General features: G+C 35.4%; 2 protein-coding genes across 3 annotated transcripts in view; one reads left to right on the plus strand and one right to left on the minus strand.

Moving 5' to 3' along the window:
* The window catches only part of LOC131062663 (uncharacterized), an 87,700-nt gene extending 77,432 nt beyond the window's left edge, over window positions 1-10,268 (plus strand). The window contains exons 4-5 of one of the 2 annotated variants that reach the window (XM_057996375.2): window positions 9,566-9,697; window positions 9,795-10,268. In XM_057996375.2, the coding sequence (XP_057852358.1) occupies window positions 9,566-9,688 (123 nt within the window). In that variant the 3' untranslated portion in view covers window positions 9,689-9,697; window positions 9,795-10,268. Of the gene's footprint in view, window positions 1-9,565 lie in introns of both variants that reach the window. The other variant, XM_057996379.2, reaches the window with a different exon arrangement.
* A 2,682-nt stretch (window positions 10,269-12,950) lies between these two features.
* On the minus strand, window positions 12,951-14,611 carry LOC131063181 (kinesin-like protein KIN-10B). Its single transcript, XM_057996975.2, has one exon. The coding sequence runs from the start codon at window positions 14,543-14,545 to the stop codon at window positions 13,166-13,168; it is 1,380 nt and encodes a 459-aa protein (XP_057852958.2). The 5' UTR covers window positions 14,546-14,611; the 3' UTR covers window positions 12,951-13,165.
* Between the last annotated feature and the right edge of the window lie 6,298 nt (window positions 14,612-20,909).

The raw sequence follows: 20,909 nt of genomic DNA on the forward strand, positions 1-20,909 counted from the left end.
GCTTGTAATAAGCTTGTGGCGTCTTGTGAGCCAATCTATATCTGCATGTGATAGGTCAATGTGCCAATTGTATACTTTTTGTGATATTGAATCAATGATAATTTGCTTTTCTCTTTTGAATCTATTTTGTTGTGTTAACTCTAAGCTGCACGGTCGAACAGTCCTTTGGGGTCTCCATTTGTGATTGCATTAAAAGTCATGAAGTGTTGCCTATCTAGAAGACTATTTTTGGCCCAAAATAAAAATAGCTCATGCTAAACATGGATCGCACTATTTTTAGCCATCACCTTTATAACTAATAAGAGAAAATTGCAGCAGGCTGATTGTTGCATTTTTGATAGGGTGGTTTTGAATGTGTCATAGCTGTTTTGTTGTGCAATGGTGGATATGCATTTGTCATGGTGGTTGTGTATGTGGCATGGTACTTCCCTCGATGTTTGTGGTGGTTTTGGCTGTTTTAAATAAGATAAAAGAGTATTGATAGAAAAAGGAAGCCTCTTTATGTTCTTTGGTGTTTGGAGGTATGTAAGTACATAAAAGGAGAACTCCAATAAAACATATCTTTAAGAACCATAGGTCCATTGAAGCATATGAGTGCGAGAAGGATTCAAAAGTTCTAGCTGGTCATAGGAATATAAATTGAGTGTATAGAGTAGGTGAGTGAGTATAGCTGTAAGAAGATTGCTGTAATATGCTCTGTTCAGGCTCATTATAATTATGTCAGTGAAAAGGAGTGAAAGCAGAATATTTGCCACTTATAGCCTCTTTTTCACAATGGAATGGTTGTTTTGCAATGTCTTTATTTTTTTGTTTTGTAATGCAACTACAGTACTGTTCGTTTCAGCAACTTAAGAACACCATCTTTAGCACTGAATTTGCATTCTAATCAATATGGGGCATAATTCAAGGACAGCATTAATTTATGTTGTGTTACAGCAAAAAGTCTAAACTTGAAGTGATTACGGTTTGTAGTGGTCTCGGAGCAGTTCAATCTTTATTTATTGTGGGTAGTTGTTTGTGTTGATTTGTATGACAATGACAAGGTCCTAGGAGGCAATCAACAAGAGAAAAGTGTCCTCATATTCCTTCTATTTAATGTTTATTTTCTTTTCTTTTATTATTCATTATATTTGGCATTCTAAATATAAGAAACATCTATCATACTCCTCTTAAATGCTATTTCCATATGTTAATATAATTCCTTTAGTTGTCCATAGCAAAACAATTTTTAATGTGCAAACTAGTGGATTTCCAGCATAAGAACAGCACCCTCATACACAGCATTTTATGAATATGCCCATCCACAAATAACAGAAAAGTAACGGGGACCAGACAAGGAATGGAAAGCAAGTCTCTATGTTAGTTGGATGCTTATGAAGTGTTAAAAGTCAAAACCCTTTCGACACAACTTCTTACATTCACATTAACATTGGAATCAACTACAATGACTTAGTAAATACAAAATGTAAATGTTATGCCTTTTTCTTTCTACATCTACAACTTAATGCAAACTCCAGTGGTAGAGCCCAATGTTGATGCATGTTTTGTGACACTCACCAACACGTAATAAAATACTAAGTATTCTATCCTCTCTTGAACAGGGAAACCTCAAATACTAAACAATGTGATCAAATAAGGCAACCCCAAGGTTTACAAGGCGAACAATGTGACTTTATGATGGATAGACTCAGTGAAATGATGTGATTTGCTGATATCACGAAGGGACTTACGCTTTGCTGCAATTGGAATACTGAACTGCCTTGAATTTCAAATAAAAGACAAAAGATAAAGGTTAGGGAAATCTAATCTAAACCTAAGGACAATGAAGATAATGGATAGTGCTTTGATAAATGGATTCCATAAATCAAGCTTTGCTTCACCATGAAAAAACAACTACACAAAACTGATGCAATCTCCAAAGGTAATGAAGGATTTTCATATTGTAAAGCATTCATCCAAATACCCAAAGCTGGTGCAGTTCAAATGAATATCCACAATCAAACTTGTGCTAAATTAGGTTTAGACTAACCATGCATTGCAATTTGCAATCAACAAACTACAAATGATATGAACCAAAGAATTCATCATATATCATCTCATTTCTCCATTATAATCAATGGACTTTAACTAAAACTTTGAGAAGTAGAAACCATGCAAAATGTTGAAATGACACACAAAGATCCACCATATCTTCAATGAAAATCATGAATTTATTCCATCATAGTCTTGGCAACAATTTCTTGCCTCCTCTTCCCACTGCTACTTCTACTTGCTTCTTCTAACTATAATTGTTAATTTTTACAATCCTTTTATAGAGATCTTGATTACAATTGAAGGGCTTGGGTTGATTCTAAATCAATGGCAAAGATAATTCAAGGAAACCCTAAAGTGAGGTAGTTACAACAAACACACCTCATTGACCAATGAGAAAATTACAACACTTTGAATGCACATCCTTTTAGGAAAAGGACCAATGAGAAAATTGAGTTGTTACATCGTATTTAATGCCTTCAACTTGTTCACTTGGTGGTGAGTCAAACTTGGACATATTGACTTGGAATAACTTGATTGGAGGAAGATGTGTAGACACCACCTCAGCTTGCACAGTTCTCAAATTGTTCTCCATTATCACAAAGAAGTCTTTGCATCTTAGGAATATCTCTTGATACTCAACATTAAACCTTCTTTCTAAATGTTTGTGATGGTTCATATTCCCAAATTGCCACATCTTGAAATCCATTATGTCGCAATGCAGTCCCTGGGCTTCATCTCCTTTGCACTTCATCTTTGAAATCCTTCATGATGTCTTGGATACATTTGAACTTGATGTTGATATCCTTCATCTTTGAAATCCTTCATGATGTCTTGGATACATTTGAACTTGATGTTGATATCCTTTGTAGTTCTTGAATATTCCATGTGGTTTTCCTCTACATTTTGGAGTTCCTTCCAGGTCGTTGTAGAATCCTTCATCCTTGTATATTCTTTGTCTTGAAAACCCTTGAATTCCTTCTTGAAGTGCGAATTTTATCTTTCCTCGTATTGTTGTCATCTTTCCATCAGATTCATTTGCTTTCCTTGAACTTGAACACCTTGAGCTAGTCCTCATTTTGGATTCCACTGTCTTGAAAAATCCGCTCTCTTGCATTGTGAAGTTCCTATCCTTGTTCCATGTGCTTCTTTGCATTAATCCTTGCAATCATTCCTTGGATTCTTGATCCTTTTGATGTTGTTGTTGAGTATCCTCTCATTGTTGTCCATCATTTCATCAATCGTGAAAAGAAAGAGCACACCTTGAATCATGATTATAAATGAAACCCTAGGTTAGTGAAATGCAAGAAATTGATAATAAGTCAATGAAAGTTGACAATCATGCATTCCAAATTCACTTTTCATGACAATTAGCGTTTAAAAATGCCATGAAACAATTTGCACTTACAAAATCATCAATATTTCACAAAATTTTGCCTCATAAACCCTTCTAAAACCCTTCCACTCGCCATTTCACACAATTTTTCAGAAAAAAAACAAATCTTAATAGATTCTGATTTTTGTATATAACAGTCTGGAAATGACACTTTTAATCTTGGATTTTTCTGAAAATAATGTTTCAATTCTGGAAATGAAGTTTTGGTAAGGAAATTCGCTCTCATCTGAAAAGAATCTGCATGCATTTCAGCTGGAAATCACCTTCCCTCACCTCTGCTATGTCTCTTTATCAAAGTTCGGCTCCCTCTCATTTAACCCTTGTCTTGGGTTCTGATTTCTTTTGCATAAAATTCACACTTGTTCTGATGTAAATTCAACTCTTAACTCTGCTGGAATTATTCTCTGATCTGCTCTTATTCACTTGGACAGTCACCTTCTTTGATCAAAACTACCTCCAATCTAATGTAGATCTGCATTTGCTTATGAAAATTTGCTCCAAATCTGGTGAAATTTGCCCACAACCTGCTCTCAGTTTCGCTTTGATTTGCTGCTGGTCTGCTCTCAAATTCGTTTGCTTTTGAATTGAATCGATGTGGAAATGCAGTTTTAGATCTCTCTCTTATATGCAATCCACACTTAGGAATTGCAAATTCCTTAATGTGGCCAACCTAGGCAATGATTTGCTTGCATTTGAAATTTGAATTGACCTTATTTCAAGTCAGCCAGCTATGCATCCTTGTTTGCATTTCTTTGCTCCTTTTCCTCAAGTCGGTCAGCCAGCAATGCGGTTAATCTCTCTTCATCTATATGCGCTCCATAATTGCAAATTCCTTAATGAGACCGACCTAGGCAAAGGTTTTGCATTCTAAATTTGAATTTCTTCATGTTAAGTCGGCCATCTCGCCCTATACCCTTCCTAGGCTGGATTTTAGTAGTGGTCATGGACAACATGAGCAGGATTTAGGAGGTGTCCGGAACTATTGGGCACAAATGAGGGGTTGTAAGGGATAGGTGGGCGCAAAATGAAGGTTGTGAAGGATCATCTTTCTATCCTTCATCTTTAATCATCCTTCTATCCTTCATTTTCTTTTCCTATTTGCCTAAGGAAGACCATCAAGCTTCTTCCCAATAAAATCCTTGTTTCTTAAGGCTATTTCACCAATCCCTTGCCTCACCCTGCAGCCAAAAGTAAAATTCCCACGACAAATTTTGAGGTTAATTATTTTAAAATTATATATAACAGAACGTTTAGATAATTAAATCTAAACATTTCCTTTTCAATTCAAATTGTGACAATCAATTCACTTGCTTAGATTGAAAGATGTGAAGAATTTTCTATTTATTGCCACAGTCATAAATGCAAAAGATGGTAGTTCATCAATTCTGGGACAACTTCCTATGTAAATCCTTTAACAAGTTCTTTAAATTATCACTCATTGAAGTGCTCTTGAAAAGTACTTACAATGGGGCATATATGCCTTTTAGGTTTATTCATATGCTTTTGTGAAGAGAATTTGATTGTGCAAGTGGAGCTCTTTTTTGTGAAGAGGTTTGTTGATGTGTTTTTCATGCACAAGCGAACACAAAATAAATCACCCAAAAGTACCTTATCCTCTCTTGAACAAAGTTACTCAAATGTTGAAGATTAGCTTAAGGATTACTTGAGATAACTCCAAGGTTCTTGTATGTCAGGTCACGACGTGTGGATAAGCTCGTTGGTTTGATGCAATTATGCTGGAATCACAGGGGGACTTACATTGAATTGTTGAATGCTTGAATTGCTGGAACTTAGATCCTAAGTACTGGATTGGAGAATAAAAAAAGAGCAAAAGACATAGGGTTTAGGGAGACTAAGAATGTACGAACGATGAACAATCTCCGATGAAACTTGACTAAGTTTTGATTTGACATGCAAAGCAACAACTCCACAAAGCTTAGTGCGATCTTCTAAGGAAACTAGATGATTTTCAAATCATTATCAAACATAGACACCATTAATTGAATGCATATCAATGATTGAATAACAATTGAACTTAGGCTCATTCAAGTATTGACTCACATTGAATAACAATTGAACTTAGGCTCATTGAACTTAGGTGTAACTTGATATCTCTTTCATTGATTTCCTTGCTCTTCTTTATTGCGATTGACTCCTCATGTTCTTGATGGATTCTATCTTGAAGTACCGAGACTTGTCAATTCTTTGTATTGCAATGTTGAAAATGTGGGGTGTAGGTGTCGCTTTGCCCCTAGTCTTGAAGTCTTGATGTTGCCTTGGAATGAACCCTTGATGTCACAACTGCTTCTCTCCTTTAGAATTCCTTAGAATTCCTTCTTGGTGATTCCCTTCATGTTGTTAATTCTTTCATCCACATCCTTGAATGTGTGGACCATGTCCTTGCATTAGTGAATCCTTTCCACGCTTTTGAGGTGTTCCTTGTGAAGTTCTTTCAATGCATCAAACCTGAAAGACAAAAGATTTGCATCAAAAAATTAAGCAATTAATGAGAATAATACTAATACTTCAGCAAATTACTCTTCCTAAAACCCCTCCCAATCTGGAAATGATAATTTAACTGAGAATATGAAATTTAGGGCCTGCAAATGAGATTCTGTAGGTCTGATTTTCTGATCTGCTGTGCGAATTAGGAAGAATTCGTGGAATCTTCACTTGATGTTGATTCAAGGCAAGTTTGTGTATCTAAAGCCGGCGAACTTCTTTACTTCCAGAAATATCAGTAACTTTAAGCGATTTGCTCCCTCCCATCTGCTAAGCGAATTTCTTCTCTGCATTTGAATTTATGCTATGAAAGGTATATGACTTGCACTTGCATTTGTGTAATTCAAGAAACCTTTCTCCTCTTACTTGTACGATTTGGGGTTTCAAAAGTCACATCTTTTCATGCTTCAATGAAGGCCGACTTAGCAAATAGGTAGAAGAAGGCTTTTGAACTGATTTTCACTATGCGATTTTAACCTTTAGCCTTCTAAGTTAAATTTGTTTCGATTTGGGTTCCAACTTTCACTCTTGAAGGTTCGAATTTTGCTTTGTTTGTTCTAACCCCACAGTTGCAACTTAGATGTCTTATGTTCGAGAGATGGCAATTTTTTATTCCTTGAACTCGTCCTTCATTCCTTTCAGCGAACTTGCATCTTTAGAAGTTTAATTTTAATTTGACGATTTTAACTCTCACCCTTGCGACTTCAAAAACTCACATCAACATCTCATCTTTCACCTTTCTTCTCTTTTGATACTCAAGTGCTTTTAACTTACACGCTTGGAGGTTCGAATTTCATGCTTGACATTTCAACCTTGGTCGATCTTTGGAGGTTTGATTTTCATTTTAACCTTCACCTTTGGAGGTTCGGTTGTGATCTTATTAATGTCAACTCCCATCCTTAGAGGTTCGATTTTCATTTTAATGATTTTAACTTCCATCCTTAGGGGTTCAATTTTGATGTTTAATTATTTTTTAATCTTCCTTCATTGTGACTTAGAAGAGTGAATTTCATCTTTGCGTACGTTTCAACCTCATCTTTAGAAGTTCGATTTTGATGTTCAAATATTCTTAACCTTCACGCTTGGAAATTCGATTTTTGTTTACTTGATTCAACCCTCACCGTTGTAACTTGGAATTCATATGCGTTGGGAGAGGTTATTTTACTTCTTGATATTGGCGAACTTTTCTATTCATTCCTCTTTCAACGAACATCATCTCTTTGCGTGCTTAAGTATGTCCAACCTTCATCTTTTGATCACTTAGTTGCTCCTCATGAAATCAGTCCTTAAGGCTTGGTTTGTACAATCTATTTGAAGCAGCTTTGTAAGCTTCATTCGTACAATCCGGGAATTACTAAGCAAGCACTCATCAAGGTCACTTTCTTCTTTGAAAGTTGATCCCATTGTATAGATGCAGCCTTTATGATATGAATTCACTCATGATCTTCACTTAGATCTGAACTGAGCTGAATCTGTGATTGAATTGTATGGATATCCACCACTCTTCTTCGGTAAAATTTGTAATTCTGAGTTCTTTACTCTCCCTGTATTGAATGTGAAACTTGGATTCTTGATTGATCTGCTTTGTTCCATGCTCCATGCATTGTTCCATACTCCATGCATCCTTGCTGCCTCCCTTGGACCTGGAAAATAAACACATTTTGATCAAGATAATGGAAAGAAAACAATATTTTCTCAAATCTGGAAACGAATTCCAAATCTGGTTTTCCCTACTTGACCTCTAATTTTCATCATACTTCCCCTGAATTTGCACTTTTGTATTGTCATTATTTCTGCTCTTTTTCCATGATCTGATCATGTAGAAATTTGCCTTTGATGTCTGATTTCACCTTATTTGAATTTAAATGTCCCGTGCTCTTGTTTAAATGACAGGTCTCTTGTTTCAAAGGCCAGCCTCCTTATTCCTTGAGGCCACACCTTGCTTCATGTGTCATCGTATATTTTAAGGAGTTTAGGCATGTGTCATAACTGGAAGTCAAAGGGAATGGTGAGGTGGATTCTCCTCTTTTTTTGTTTTGCTTTTTAGATGCTTTAAAACTTTTCTTCTCTCCAAAGTTTTGGTGGGGCCCAAGCAATGTCAAAGGCAATTACAATGCCTTAATATATTAAAAAAAAACAAAAAACAAAAACATTTAAAATTCCCAAGCCAGCAGTTAGTGGGTCCCAGCAAAGAGTCCTTAAGAAAAACTAATTTAATTCTCCATTTTAGAGTGTGTGGGGCCCAAAATATGTAGCAAGGATGGATGAAGAAATGTGAGGTGCTGGAGAAAGGCCACGAGTGAAAGGGAAGTAGATGATGTTGGAGAAAGGGAGACATAAGGGATAATGAGGATGAAAGTAGGAGATACGTGGGGGAAGGTAGATTTAGGTGGGGTAGATTAAGATGGGCTGAGAGTTGAGGGTTGGGTTAAGATGGTAGGTGAAGCAGAGGGGTAAGGGGTGTGAGATGGAGGGTAGAGGATGTAGGTAAAGGTAGAGGTATGTGGAAATGTAGGTAAGGTGAGGGTGAGGATAAAGGTATAGGTAGGTTTAAAATATAGGTGAAGGGTAGTGGATGAGTATGCTAGGATGGGAAGAGGGTTAGGTAGGTGAGGGTATAGGTGAAGGTAGAGAGGTAGAGGAACTGGAAGGAGATGGAAGTGGTATGGTAGGTGGAAGTGGTAGTGGGGTAAAAGGGTAAGGTAGTGGTAGGGGTAGGTTAGAACGTGGGATGGAAGTTGGCTGGAAGGAAAGAAGTGAATGGGATGGAAGTTAGGAAATGTAAGTTAGGTTATGATCGGGTTTGGGCACCTATTGATAGTACTGGGAGAAGTGGAAGTGATTATGTTTTGGTTGGGCAAAGGGAGTGTTGAACTTCGCTTCATCTTTAAGAGGGAGACTTGACCGGATTCTGAACAACTACAAACAAAAGGTTAATAGTAAAGACTCAACAACAACCAACAACTAAGCTAAGACATCTAACCTAAAAAGCGAAAAAGTGGGGGTTCCCATTTGCAATGAAGTGATGTGTGAATACGTCACAATAAGGTTTCTGGAAAATTACCCCTGATCCATGGATACTTCTTCCTTTTGCCGAACCTACTGTCTTGATATTGCATGTAATAATCCAACTATGCCATAATAGGAACACAGAGAAATATAATTGAGATTATAAAACACAAGATACATGGTAGGTTACACCTTATAAAACTCCTTTTTGGAAGGAATTACTCCACAAGATCTTGTAGTAATGCATCTTATCTCTCTATAGACTTTCATCTAAGATAGTTGGGAGGTTAAAATGCTTAAACCATGGATTGCATCTTGGACTGACTAATGAGTGAACAAGTTATTCGTTTTATTCAATAAATATTTTTTAAAAATTGGCTGCTCCATAATCTCCTGTACATCTTAATATCAAATGCCTAGGCACGTAGCATTAACTTTCAGCATGTTTTGCATATATACATTCTTATTGTTTTTGCCATATGATGGTTTGAAATTTTGAATGCAATGTTATCCTTTCACATGAAAACAATTCAGCTAATATAGGCTACCTAGAAGGAATTACTCAATGGGTTTCTTATGAACTTATAAAGCTTACTTATTGGCATGTTATTTAATGTTGACTCATAGGTGGTTCCAATTGCGGGAATGGCACTTTTTCACATCCACGGAGACGAATGCATGTTGCATGAGGCTCGGGTAGTCTCAAATGGTGTGAAGTATGTTTTGCGCTCAGATGTGATCTTTGCATGAGATGACATGGTAAATTTTTATATTGGACAAAATGAGGCAAGAAATATTTTACATTTATTTGAGTAAAATATTGGATATATCTGTCAAAATCATTTGCATTCTTCAGGGAGATGAAGAAGGTGATGCGAGGTAAGGTAGGGGGCTTCAAAGAGGGAACTAGAAGATATAAGATTTGCTCAGAGAAAATTATCTTGTTGCTTTGCTTCTAGAGAGAACACCAAAGCCAGCAACCCCTTTGTCTTCTACTGACTGAGTCCCCTTCTTAAATAGATCTTGGAGTAGCCACTACCTGAAACCCTGATTTTTCTTGCACCCTCTTATACCATATGAGTGATGCAGCACACCCTTCTCTTATAAAAAAGATCTAACCAACCAAGTACACCCTTTCATCGCACAATCTCACGAAGTGAGGGTGGGTACATCCTTCTCTTCCGACCAAACCTGATTGGATAATCTAAAATTTAAATACATTGTCAAAGCTTTATAGAAGAAAAATCTGTTTTGTTTATACACACATCAAAATGTTTTGATATAAGTGATTACACTTTTAAAAAAAAAAAAGTCTTTTAAGTGATATAAATGTCTTTGAGAATTGATTTATGTAAAAGTCATATAATTGGAGTTTGTTTTCATTAGTTGAAAATTTGATATTCAATTGCTTCTCACTTGGGTGATAATCAACACTTGCATTATTTATCTAGATTACATTTAACTAAGAGAGCATGCCCATGTGCACGTCCCTGAATATCAGCAAGGGTTTGCTAGGCCAACTACTACTTTTTGAATGGAATTAAAGCATATTGCTATTTTTTAAGCTGCATGAGATGGCAGGCCATCACTCTTCGTATTCAACAGTATTTTGTACTGAAAGATTGGTCACAAGCAAATCTTAAAAAATTAACTAAGAAAATGTATTCTAGCAGGCATAAGCCTTCCCAAGTACAAGTTCGTTTTCTTTGTCATTTGATTGAGCTGTGTTGCAAATTTCATTATTTGAGTTCTTATTGGATTGGTAAGGTGCGATTTATCACAAGTTTGGTCAAAGAGTTGAAACTTAAAAGAGGACAAAAATGATCAATATATAAGATAATTTACAAAACAATCCCCTTGTGAGGCTTGCATGAAGGTAGGGTTAGGGGTAGGCCAGATTGGTTGTTTTGCTTGGTGGTAACTGAAAACACTACTTTTGCCATTACCTTTATTTGATGGGGCCGGTTTTGCTTCATCAACCCCGCAATAAAGGCAAATCTTTATAGAAATAGGTAGTCTCCCTACTTCGGGTTAATGTTTACATCATAGCCCGAACAGTGTGTCTTTAAAATTATGATTGTACAACTAATTGTCTCATTGACCCCATGTAGAGATCATCATATCATTGAAATGTGATGTTTCAAGAATTTGAAAAGTAAATGTCTTTCTTAAGTACTTCCATAATATAGATATTTACTATTTTTGGACTCGTTGAACTTTAAATCTTCTTCTGCGCAACCTTTTCTTGAGGCTGCAAATTCAGTCATCTTTACCATTGTATCTATCACTTTTCAAGTGATCTAAATGTTTTAGATATTCTGTTATACAATTTTCCATATGCGGAGGAGTAAAAAAGGCAAAGTTCCCAGGCTCGGACTCTACTCGTGACTCGGCTACAACTCGGCAAAATCTTGAAGTTATATACTTTTACAATTATATATATATGAAATTATATACCATATTCCATGACTCGGGCCGAGTTATAAAAACTCGGTGAGGTCTGCTCGGTTCGGCGACTCTGATAACTTGCACGACTCGCGGCAAGTTTGGGAACTATGAAAAAAGGTGATTACATGCTACTGCTAAGTAATTCTTGTTTTTCAAAATTGCATATTTAGGGCAAACTGGATAGAACCTTGGATACGAGGGATTTGTTTTTCAGAAATCTTAGTCTTCTTGGAGAACTCAACATGTTCTTTTTGACTTTTGACTCAATTTACAGTTACCATTTGCCAGACAAATTTTTTGTTGGCTTCTTGTGGGTTGTTAAAAACCCAAATATTTAATGCATCCCTATATTATTGGCTCTAGCCTAGCTTTCACTTGTGAGGAGCATGTATCTCTTGATTATTCAATCATATGTACATAAAATTCTATGAATACTATAACTGAAGCACGCAGAGAGATGAATGTATAAATATTATTCAATGGCATCCCTGGCTTTGCCGTGCTCAGAAAACTGTTCTTTACAGCAAAATACATTGCACATTCAAATAACACTATTTTAACTAAACATATTGTAGACACAAAGATACTCAATTTATCCAACATAACTACCAATTGGTGTGTCTTTAAAATTATGATTGTACAACTAATTGTCTCATGCTTGTCCTTTTTCCAACTTGTACTTTAAAGTGAAGGTTGAGATCCTATAGTATTTTTTTAGCTAGAATATTCTTAAAGGGTGTGTTAGTTTATCAAGTAATTGTAATATGCATGTCTTAAGGTTGCATTCATTTGTTTTTGCTAGTTAGTCCCTATGTATGAGTTAATCTCTATAAGTCTCATGCGATGCATGTTGTTACAATTACACCTTAGTTGATGATGATTACAAGTATCATGGGAAGCTTGCCTCGTCGTCATAAATAATTGACTGTGAACTAGGAAAAAGGATGGGACCCATAGTATAGTATAGCATTGCTATTCCTTTTTTAGGTTGGGACGTACTTAAGGGATTATGGTTTAGTGAACCAAGTAAAGGGGTAGATGTTTGTTGTAAGATTGTAACATTTAGTCTCTATGTGTATGTGTAATGTTCTTCATGTTGTAGATTTGGATGCATTAGCTAATCATACATGTACATGTGATGTATGCTCAAGTTTATCACGTGTATATGTGTGAATGACAATGTACATTCAGAAAGAATAAAAATGGTAGTTGTGAGAGGTGGCTGTTACAAAAACCAATGATGACAATAGTGAATTCAAATATAGTAATTAAAGACTTGTAAGAATAATCGTTGAATCTAATATAACTCGAATAAAAAACTAATAATAATATTGAAATCTAATTTAACTCTTTTTCTACCAAGAGTGACAATATTGAAGTTTAGATTCAAGACATCTTATTTAAACGAAAAATTTATTCATTTTGTTCAACAGTCACAAATAAATACGTGTTATGACTACAAATTTAAATCAGCAACAAAGAAAAAGAGTTCATTTGCCACTTAATAAATTTCTTAGCAATTAAAACATACGAGGAATAAATAATAAACTATTTGTTTCGTCAATATACACACTTTTAAACTCCAGATCACATCCGGTTTGTAAGCTATTTTCAAGGATGTAGTTCTATAGAGGGAATGAAACACCTATTGATTCTCTGCAGGAGGGGAACCATATTTTTAGGAGAATTTTGAGGGGGTGCTGAAGAGAATCTAGAAATTTGCAGCACCCACACAGAAAATTTTGTACATAGAATACTTGAGGAGCTCTTCGCTGCCTCTCAGACAGTTTTTACATCGTTGAGCTCAGTAAGAACACATGCTTTTGCATGTTGCTGTGTTTTATATTGTCCAGAATTCATTGATCTTGAACACAGGTTGATCTTATAAAGGTGGTGCATATTGTTAATTGATACAAATATTTTCCAAACATCATCTCTTCCACCTTGGGACATTGGATGGAGAGTATTGATCACTGAAATTGGATGGTCCACTTTGTACGCACCATCAGTTTTGGGCCCTTCAATCTCAAGACAACATTTTCCTTTAGCATTCAAACTCTGTTTGGGTTTAAATAGCTTGCAGTCTACCTTAGGTTTGACAACATGGTTTACTATTTGCGTAGAGCGGGCAGCAAGACTGAGTGTGTGTAACGCCTCGTAGAATGAAGCTGGATTCAAGCATGCAATCATCAAAGTACGGCTTGCTCCTCCCAGTGAGTCTTGCAATATACGAGTTAACTTGCTGTCTCTGTATGGCACTCTCTTCCCATTGGCATTCAAAGCATGGATAACATTTGACAGGGCAAATAGTGACTGGTTAATGGTGGAGCTTTCCTTGAGACTAATTCCCTCACTTTTACTTCTTCTGTTGTCCTCATTGCCTGCAAGATCAATAAGATTAAGCTTGCCAACAACATTTCCATAAGTTACCCAAACGACAAGCACCCCATGGCTACGACTGGACACATGATTCAAGGCTGTGTGACCAATCTTCCTACTCAGACACCCATAACTCAGTATCTCCTCAAATTCCTGCACAGAAGAAACCTGAAGTTTGCTAAGGCCTAGGAGTTGGACTCGGCCCTCAAGGTCGTCAAAAAATGAAATGGGAACCGGTGATTTGGTCTTGGGCCCCAAGAGATCATAGCACCTATCCATATAAACTTCATAGTAGGAAATGTCTAATCTAGTCTCTGAGTCATGGGCTTTTGATAGAAGGCTGCTAATTACTAGAGGCATAAGACCAGGTTTCTTTTTGTTTCCCTGCATTGTGTGTGTTTTGCCACTACCACTCGCACCATAGGCAAAAACAGTGGCATTATAGCCTCTGAACAACCCTGCTAATATGCCTTCAACTTCTCTACTGAAAATTTGTTCTACCTCAGCTTCTTGACCATAACAAAAATCTAACTTATAAGACGCTTTAATGTTGGTTTCATCTTCCTCAATATTGAGTACATGTTCCATTTCTGAATCTCGATTGGGTTTTGTTACAGTAAAGCAAGACTTGGGTTTCCCTTTGGCTGCCCTGATTTCTTTAGGAAGGAATGGACGTATTCTTGCCACCACTCGTACCTTCAACTGCTCATCATCTGCTTTACTAATGCATTGAGCAGGGGTGGGATGAGTGATCCTCTGGATTACCGCGGTAGCAGACATGTTATGTTCTTTCCGTTCAATCGGAGTGTTGAAACATGTGGATTCTGAACAAATTAATTAGTTCTTGATAAGAAATTCCTAGTTTACTAATATGACGTGCTCTCAATGTATGTTCATATATAGAATCATATGGATGCGTACCCAAAAGGCACCTTTAATAATGTCGGTTCTAAGCTATGAAAAAGTGGCTTGTAGTACAAATTTATAATTAATTCCCTCTTTAAAAGTTTATCTATTTAGAGTAATAAAATTACAACCAAGGTAGGCACGCCTTTTATGAGGTTTAAATATGGAAAAGTTTTACTATAAATTTTTAAAAGATTTTTCTCGTTAAAGTTTTAAGATAACAAGTAAGGTAGGCACTTGTTATATGAGTTTTAAATATGGAAAAAATGGAATACTAATATATATATATATATATATATATAAGGAAACTCTCAATGGAGGAGATGCAGAGCAAGGGTAAGGAGGAAAATAATGGTGGAAAATTTGTATCAGATAATGAGGATTTTAGAGGGGAAGAGGAACAATTATGTGAAAAGATTGATCATAAGGGATTTTAGACTATTGATGTCTCAAAAGAAGTATCAATTGACATGAGACTAATGGAGCATCTAGCGGTTATATGTAGGGTTATTGGTCCAAAAAATAAATAGAGAAGTTATGGAAATTGGGCAAAGGAATCATGGAGAACATATTTCGTCTTGAAGTTATTGCCCAAAGGTTTTTCTGTTGTCATTTTCACTAATGTGGAAGAAAGGGGAAAGTATTATAGGGCAGGCTTTGGAGTATGCATGAGGCTCTTGTCTACATGCATAAATGGTGTACAAACTTTAATCCAGTCACTTTAAAACCCTATGAATCTGCTAAATGGATTGGGCTATATATATTCTTCTAGTTGAATACTGGACGAACGAATGCTTGGAGAAAATAGGAAGATCTTTGGGCATGTTAATTGGCATTGATTTAGATTTGGCTATTGGGGACTCTTATCTGTATGTGAGGATCAAAATTGCAACAATAAGAGAAATATCAAAGGAGATTCTTCTTTGTGCAACGAATACGCATTGGGAACAGACTATTGAAGTTGAAGAAGATTTATTTTTTTGTTCGTTGCAGGAGGAGAGATTATTGAGAATCTCTTTGCAAGGTGACTTACAAAAGTAGCACTCAAAGATAGACCCCAAAAAAAGATGGTAATAAGAATAGGACATATGAAAAGATGGTTACAAAAAAGGTGGTTGAGAATAAAGCAAAGGATAAAGACATTCCCTTAAAAGAAGAAGGAGAATGCTCAAGATCCGTAAAGGAGATAGGCATTCCAGTAGAAGATAGAACATGTTAAGATAGGGGGGATGATGGTAGTTTTGTAATGATGAACCAAAACCTGGAGAAGATTGTGGTACATAGTAGTGAGTCAACGAAAGGTCCCCTAAAGGAGATATCGACAGTTTGTAATAAAGGAGAGAATTTTATAGATCTTTCGGAGAAAGAATGTTGGAGAAGACATAAGATGATTAGGATTTTAGAACCAAGATGTTTGAGTCAATCTGCCACTTCTTTTTTTAGCAAATTGGTAGGGGGAGAGTTGAAAAATCCAATAAGTAGAAGAGAGAGGAAGAGGCTTTGGAAAAAGATTTCCTTAGCATCAAAAAAATCGTGGCTACATCCAAGGGAGCAAAGAACTCCCTTGGACAACAATGAAAATCATTGCATGGCATGTCAGGGGTCTTTCTGCCCTTGACAAAAGACGCTTAGTGAAGCGTCATATAGAGAGGATGATGGCTAATATCTTTCTCATTCAGGAGACACAAATTAATTCCTTTGTTGCAGAGGAGTTTATTAGATATTGTAAATTATGGAAGGGATTCTTTGTAGATGCTATAGGTACAATAGGAGGATTGGGTCTATTGTGGAATGATAATAAGATGAACATATCTCTTATTGAATCAGAAGCAGTCCTTTCCTTCTCAAATCTCTTGTTAGGCAATGCAGGTTGGACTTTTCTAAATAGAACATAACTTTTGGATTGTATCTCGACTTGTATTGGAGATGCTGAAAATAGGACGTTGAAGAAGCTCTTCTCTTTGGAAGAACTCAAAAAGGTTGTTTCTCAACTCCACTCGGAGACTATCGACCTATATCACTTTGTAATACTTGTCTTCAGGGGTAAATTAAGCATAAATAACATAATCAGATATCAAAGAGAGAATCACAACTCTAATTCTAATCAAGATTACTCCTAAATGACAATAGAATAATGCAAGATCATTTGAAATAAAGAATGGATCCTAAATTAAACTTCCTCAATTGATGTAGCAAGGCTTCCATTCCTCTTCTCTAGAATTGTGTATGAAGGTGGCTCTCAGGTATTCCACTGGGATTTCTTGCATAAAGTAGACAATTATTTTGAAGACTGTGATCCTAGCTTGAATTGAGAAATTGATGTTGTTTTTATAGATTTTTAACACAGATGGGGAGGGATTTTGAACTCAAGTCTTGATTGATAGTCAGCTGATTTAGATTGATCAATGAACTCATCTTGATTGATTTGTTAACTCAATAGATTGGTTTGTTAACAGGGTTGATTGGAGAGTGAACTCAATTGATTAACCAATAGACTAGCTAGTTGACTGAATTGATTGATTAGTCAGAAAAAGCTGATTTGGAGTGAAAAGGGTGATTGAAGAGTTAACTGAGTTAACTAATTAGTCAACTGACTTGATCAATGCGTTATGATTTCAACATGTGTTGTAGGATTTTGGAATTGAATTTCATTTTCATTTTCAATTTGGATTTGAATTTAGACTTTCGAATGTTGAAATGCACATGAAATTAATTGAAATGCAGATATGATGAAATGTGAATTTGATGATTTGGAATTAGATGTAATTAACTGAAATCCACATTTGGAGAATTGTGAATTTGAGAGAAATGAAATTAGATGGAATTAACTGAAATTTGAATTTGGGGATTTGGAGGAATAAGTTAATTCATTTAAATAATTTAAACATTGGAAATAAGATTAATTAAATAATAAGGAATTAATCATAATTAGTTAAATAATTAATATTTGAGAAAGGGGTTAACTGATTAATTAATTAGAGAATATAAATTGAATAATTAGAAATGTTGAATGATGATTGAGTCGGTTTAGAAGAATAATTAGCTTAATTAAATAATTAAATAATTACTTAATTAATTAGGACGATTAATTAGTACATGATGAAAGAGACATTTTTCAGTGTCTACATCTGCCCCTCTTTGACACAATGTCGAGATGACGTTGTTTCAAAGAAACTGAAATTTTTTTGCCCCAGTATGCCTCAGTAATGGAGGTAGGATGCCTCCTCGAGCGATTGTTTGTGTATTAAAGGCATGAATGATCTCCTGAAAGAAGAAGAATGTTAGATGAAAGATGAAGAATGATTAATTGATGACATGAATGGATTTAATTGAATAGAAGATTGATTAAATGATCGATTAGATTGATAGGAATTGATGGAATTGATCAGATAAAGATGAAGTTTGGTTTCAGGAAGGACACATCTTGTATAAGACAAAGATGATCAAAACATGATTGATTAATAGATAGAATAGTTGATATGAGGAACTGATTTGAGATGGAATTAGAAAGATGTGAGTAAAAATTGAAATGAACTCACTGAGAGTAGACTATGTTAGATGAGAAAATGATCTTTGAGATAGAATCAACATGATGAGATGAGAAAATGAAATGATATAATTGATGATGATAGTGAATGATGGTGATGGATAATCTTCTTTGCCTTTATTCGTAGTGCAATACATTATCATAATTGAGCCTTATTATGTATCAATGGAGCTTAGTACACCAAGGTATAAGGAACCAAGATGTATATATATCTCATTGCAAGAAACAAACACGTACCAGACAAGGAATGAACCCTCCATTCTAGGAATTTCACTAGGGGTCGAGGTATGTGTGGCATTCACAGGTTGAATGCTCCTATCACAAACACCCACTAGAGAAATTGCCCCAGAACTTCATTGATTCACACCACAAAACATCAAACAAAGTAAAGGATCATGCCCATCATGGCTCCTCTAGTCACTTTTGGACATCTCTTAAGTAGCATAGAAACATGATCTTCGCCAATTGATAAAAAATAAAAACCAAATTAGACAAAATTCAACAGCTAAATTGATTATGCCCTTGCTTTGATTTGTTTGATGTGATGGTTGATAATGTTTGATTTCAAAAGTTTTGGATCCCTTTTAAGACTGATCTGTCTGGTTTCGAGTGTATCTGATTTTGTCTAAGACATGATAATGATCACATTGATGTGGATATCAACAATTGATAAGACTTGATTAGGTTGTTTGCAGATGTTTGATAAGATAGTTATATCCTTTGTTGAATTTCGTGCGAAGTGTTTGTTGGATATCTGCTAGGGTATTTGTTTCTCATGAGACATTTTATTGCAAGTTTTTGTTTTTGTTTTTTGCGATGTTTAGGGTTTTTGGATTGATTTTTGAATTTTTTTTGTTGATTTTGTTGGATTTTTTTTATGTTTTTAGTATTTTGTCAAGATGAAACATGAACTACCATCAATTGATAAAGATAAGGCTAAATAATACAAAATCCAACATCCATATTGATCTATATCATTGTTTTGATTGTTCGATGATCGATAAGAATGTTTGGTTTCAAAGAGTGAGTGCCTCGTATAAGACCGATCTGTCTGGTTTCGAGTGTACCCTTCCTTGTATAAGACATGTTGATAGATTTTTATCGTTGGATTGATTAACAAGACATGTGATCAGTTTGATTGTAGACTTTGAGAGTTTACCTGTTGTTGATATGATTTGATGGATGGCCCATGCTTTCTTGCTTTGATTTTTCAGATTTATTTATTTTTTGTGATTTCGATTTCGTTTTTTATTTTCGATTTTTATGGCTTTTTTCAAGATATTTTGTGATTTTTTATGTTTTGCAAATGTTTGTGTATTTTTGGTTTTTCGATTTGTTTGGATTTTTATTTTTCTATATTTTTATGTTTTTTTTTTTAGGACTTTTTTTGATTTTTAGGATTTTTCAGGACCTTATCTGATTTTTAGAATTTTTTCAGTTATGCCCCCAGTATGCAGACCTATATGACACAATGATCTAGGTAATGCATATGGAGACAATGAATTTTTTATATGAGCTATGCTAATGCAAGATGAAGATGTAATTCTTATTCAAACAAGGATGTTTGTGTGTGTCTTTCATTCTGAAATGCACTAATTGAATTAAAGGTGTGGAATGTTTCAGAGATTGGAGCTCAATCCGTTATTAGAAGACTTTAGACCATACAACCTAAAATGCTATGTAACCAAGATTTATGAATGGAGGCACATAAAACTTCTCCATCAATTCTTGAAACTTTTGATCTTCTTTTGCCCATGTGTGTGCATCTAAGTTTATTCCTACCCTTATAACCATCAAAGGCCCTTGGAATCCTATGTGGCTAGCTACGTGTGTTATTTTAACTTCAAAAGCAACTTGCATAGAGCCTCGTTGCCAGCAAGCTTTTAGGGCTCCGACGAGGTTATACACCGTAATCTCTCAAATATTGCTCCATTGCCAACAAGCATCCATAGCTCTGATGGAGTTACTTGCATGTTCCCATAGTCGAGCTTTTATTGCTCTTGTATGCATGATATTTCAGTTATATATCTTTTCTCTTTTTCCTTGATATTTTGATATTGATTTTTGGCATAACATCTTTTATTTTATTTTCTTGCCTTGACTTGTAAGTAATGAAACCTACTTGGGTATGACAATTACAATGACGCTGAAGTAGAATTTTGGATTTTTCATTAGCCACACGATCAACTAGGTATCTGTAATGACTTAGAGTATTTGATTAATGTGTGATATATAACAATTGATAGACTTTGGGAAACAAGGCTCAACAGTGAAACCTCTACTCAACCATGGATAAAGCTCAATCACAAGGCGACGTTGAAGATAAATGACTAAAGACCTCCTATAGACTTCATGAACAAGTATCTAGGAAATGAGACCATCTTCTCTCCCTTCAATGCAGACAGGTGAATGACTTAGACAATCTCCTTTCTTTATTGATGCAGCTATATGAGAAAGCAATAATGATATGTTGCTAGATGTTGTGCAATATAAAATGCAGATATGTGTTACAATGCAGTAAAGTAATATGCAAATGCAGTACTTGAAATTTAAATGAGCCCATCCCTTGATGTAATATCTTTTAAGGTGGATGTTGTTATTGGGTCGGTATGAATTTTGTGTAGATAGTTCATTGGTCTTTGTTTGAAGAGTTGGAAAAAACTGTCTTTTTCAATAAGATATAAGGACTCA

This window comes from Cryptomeria japonica, chromosome 5, assembly GCF_030272615.1.
Source record: "Cryptomeria japonica chromosome 5, Sugi_1.0, whole genome shotgun sequence".
NCBI lineage: Eukaryota > Viridiplantae > Streptophyta > Pinopsida > Cupressales > Cupressaceae > Cryptomeria > Cryptomeria japonica.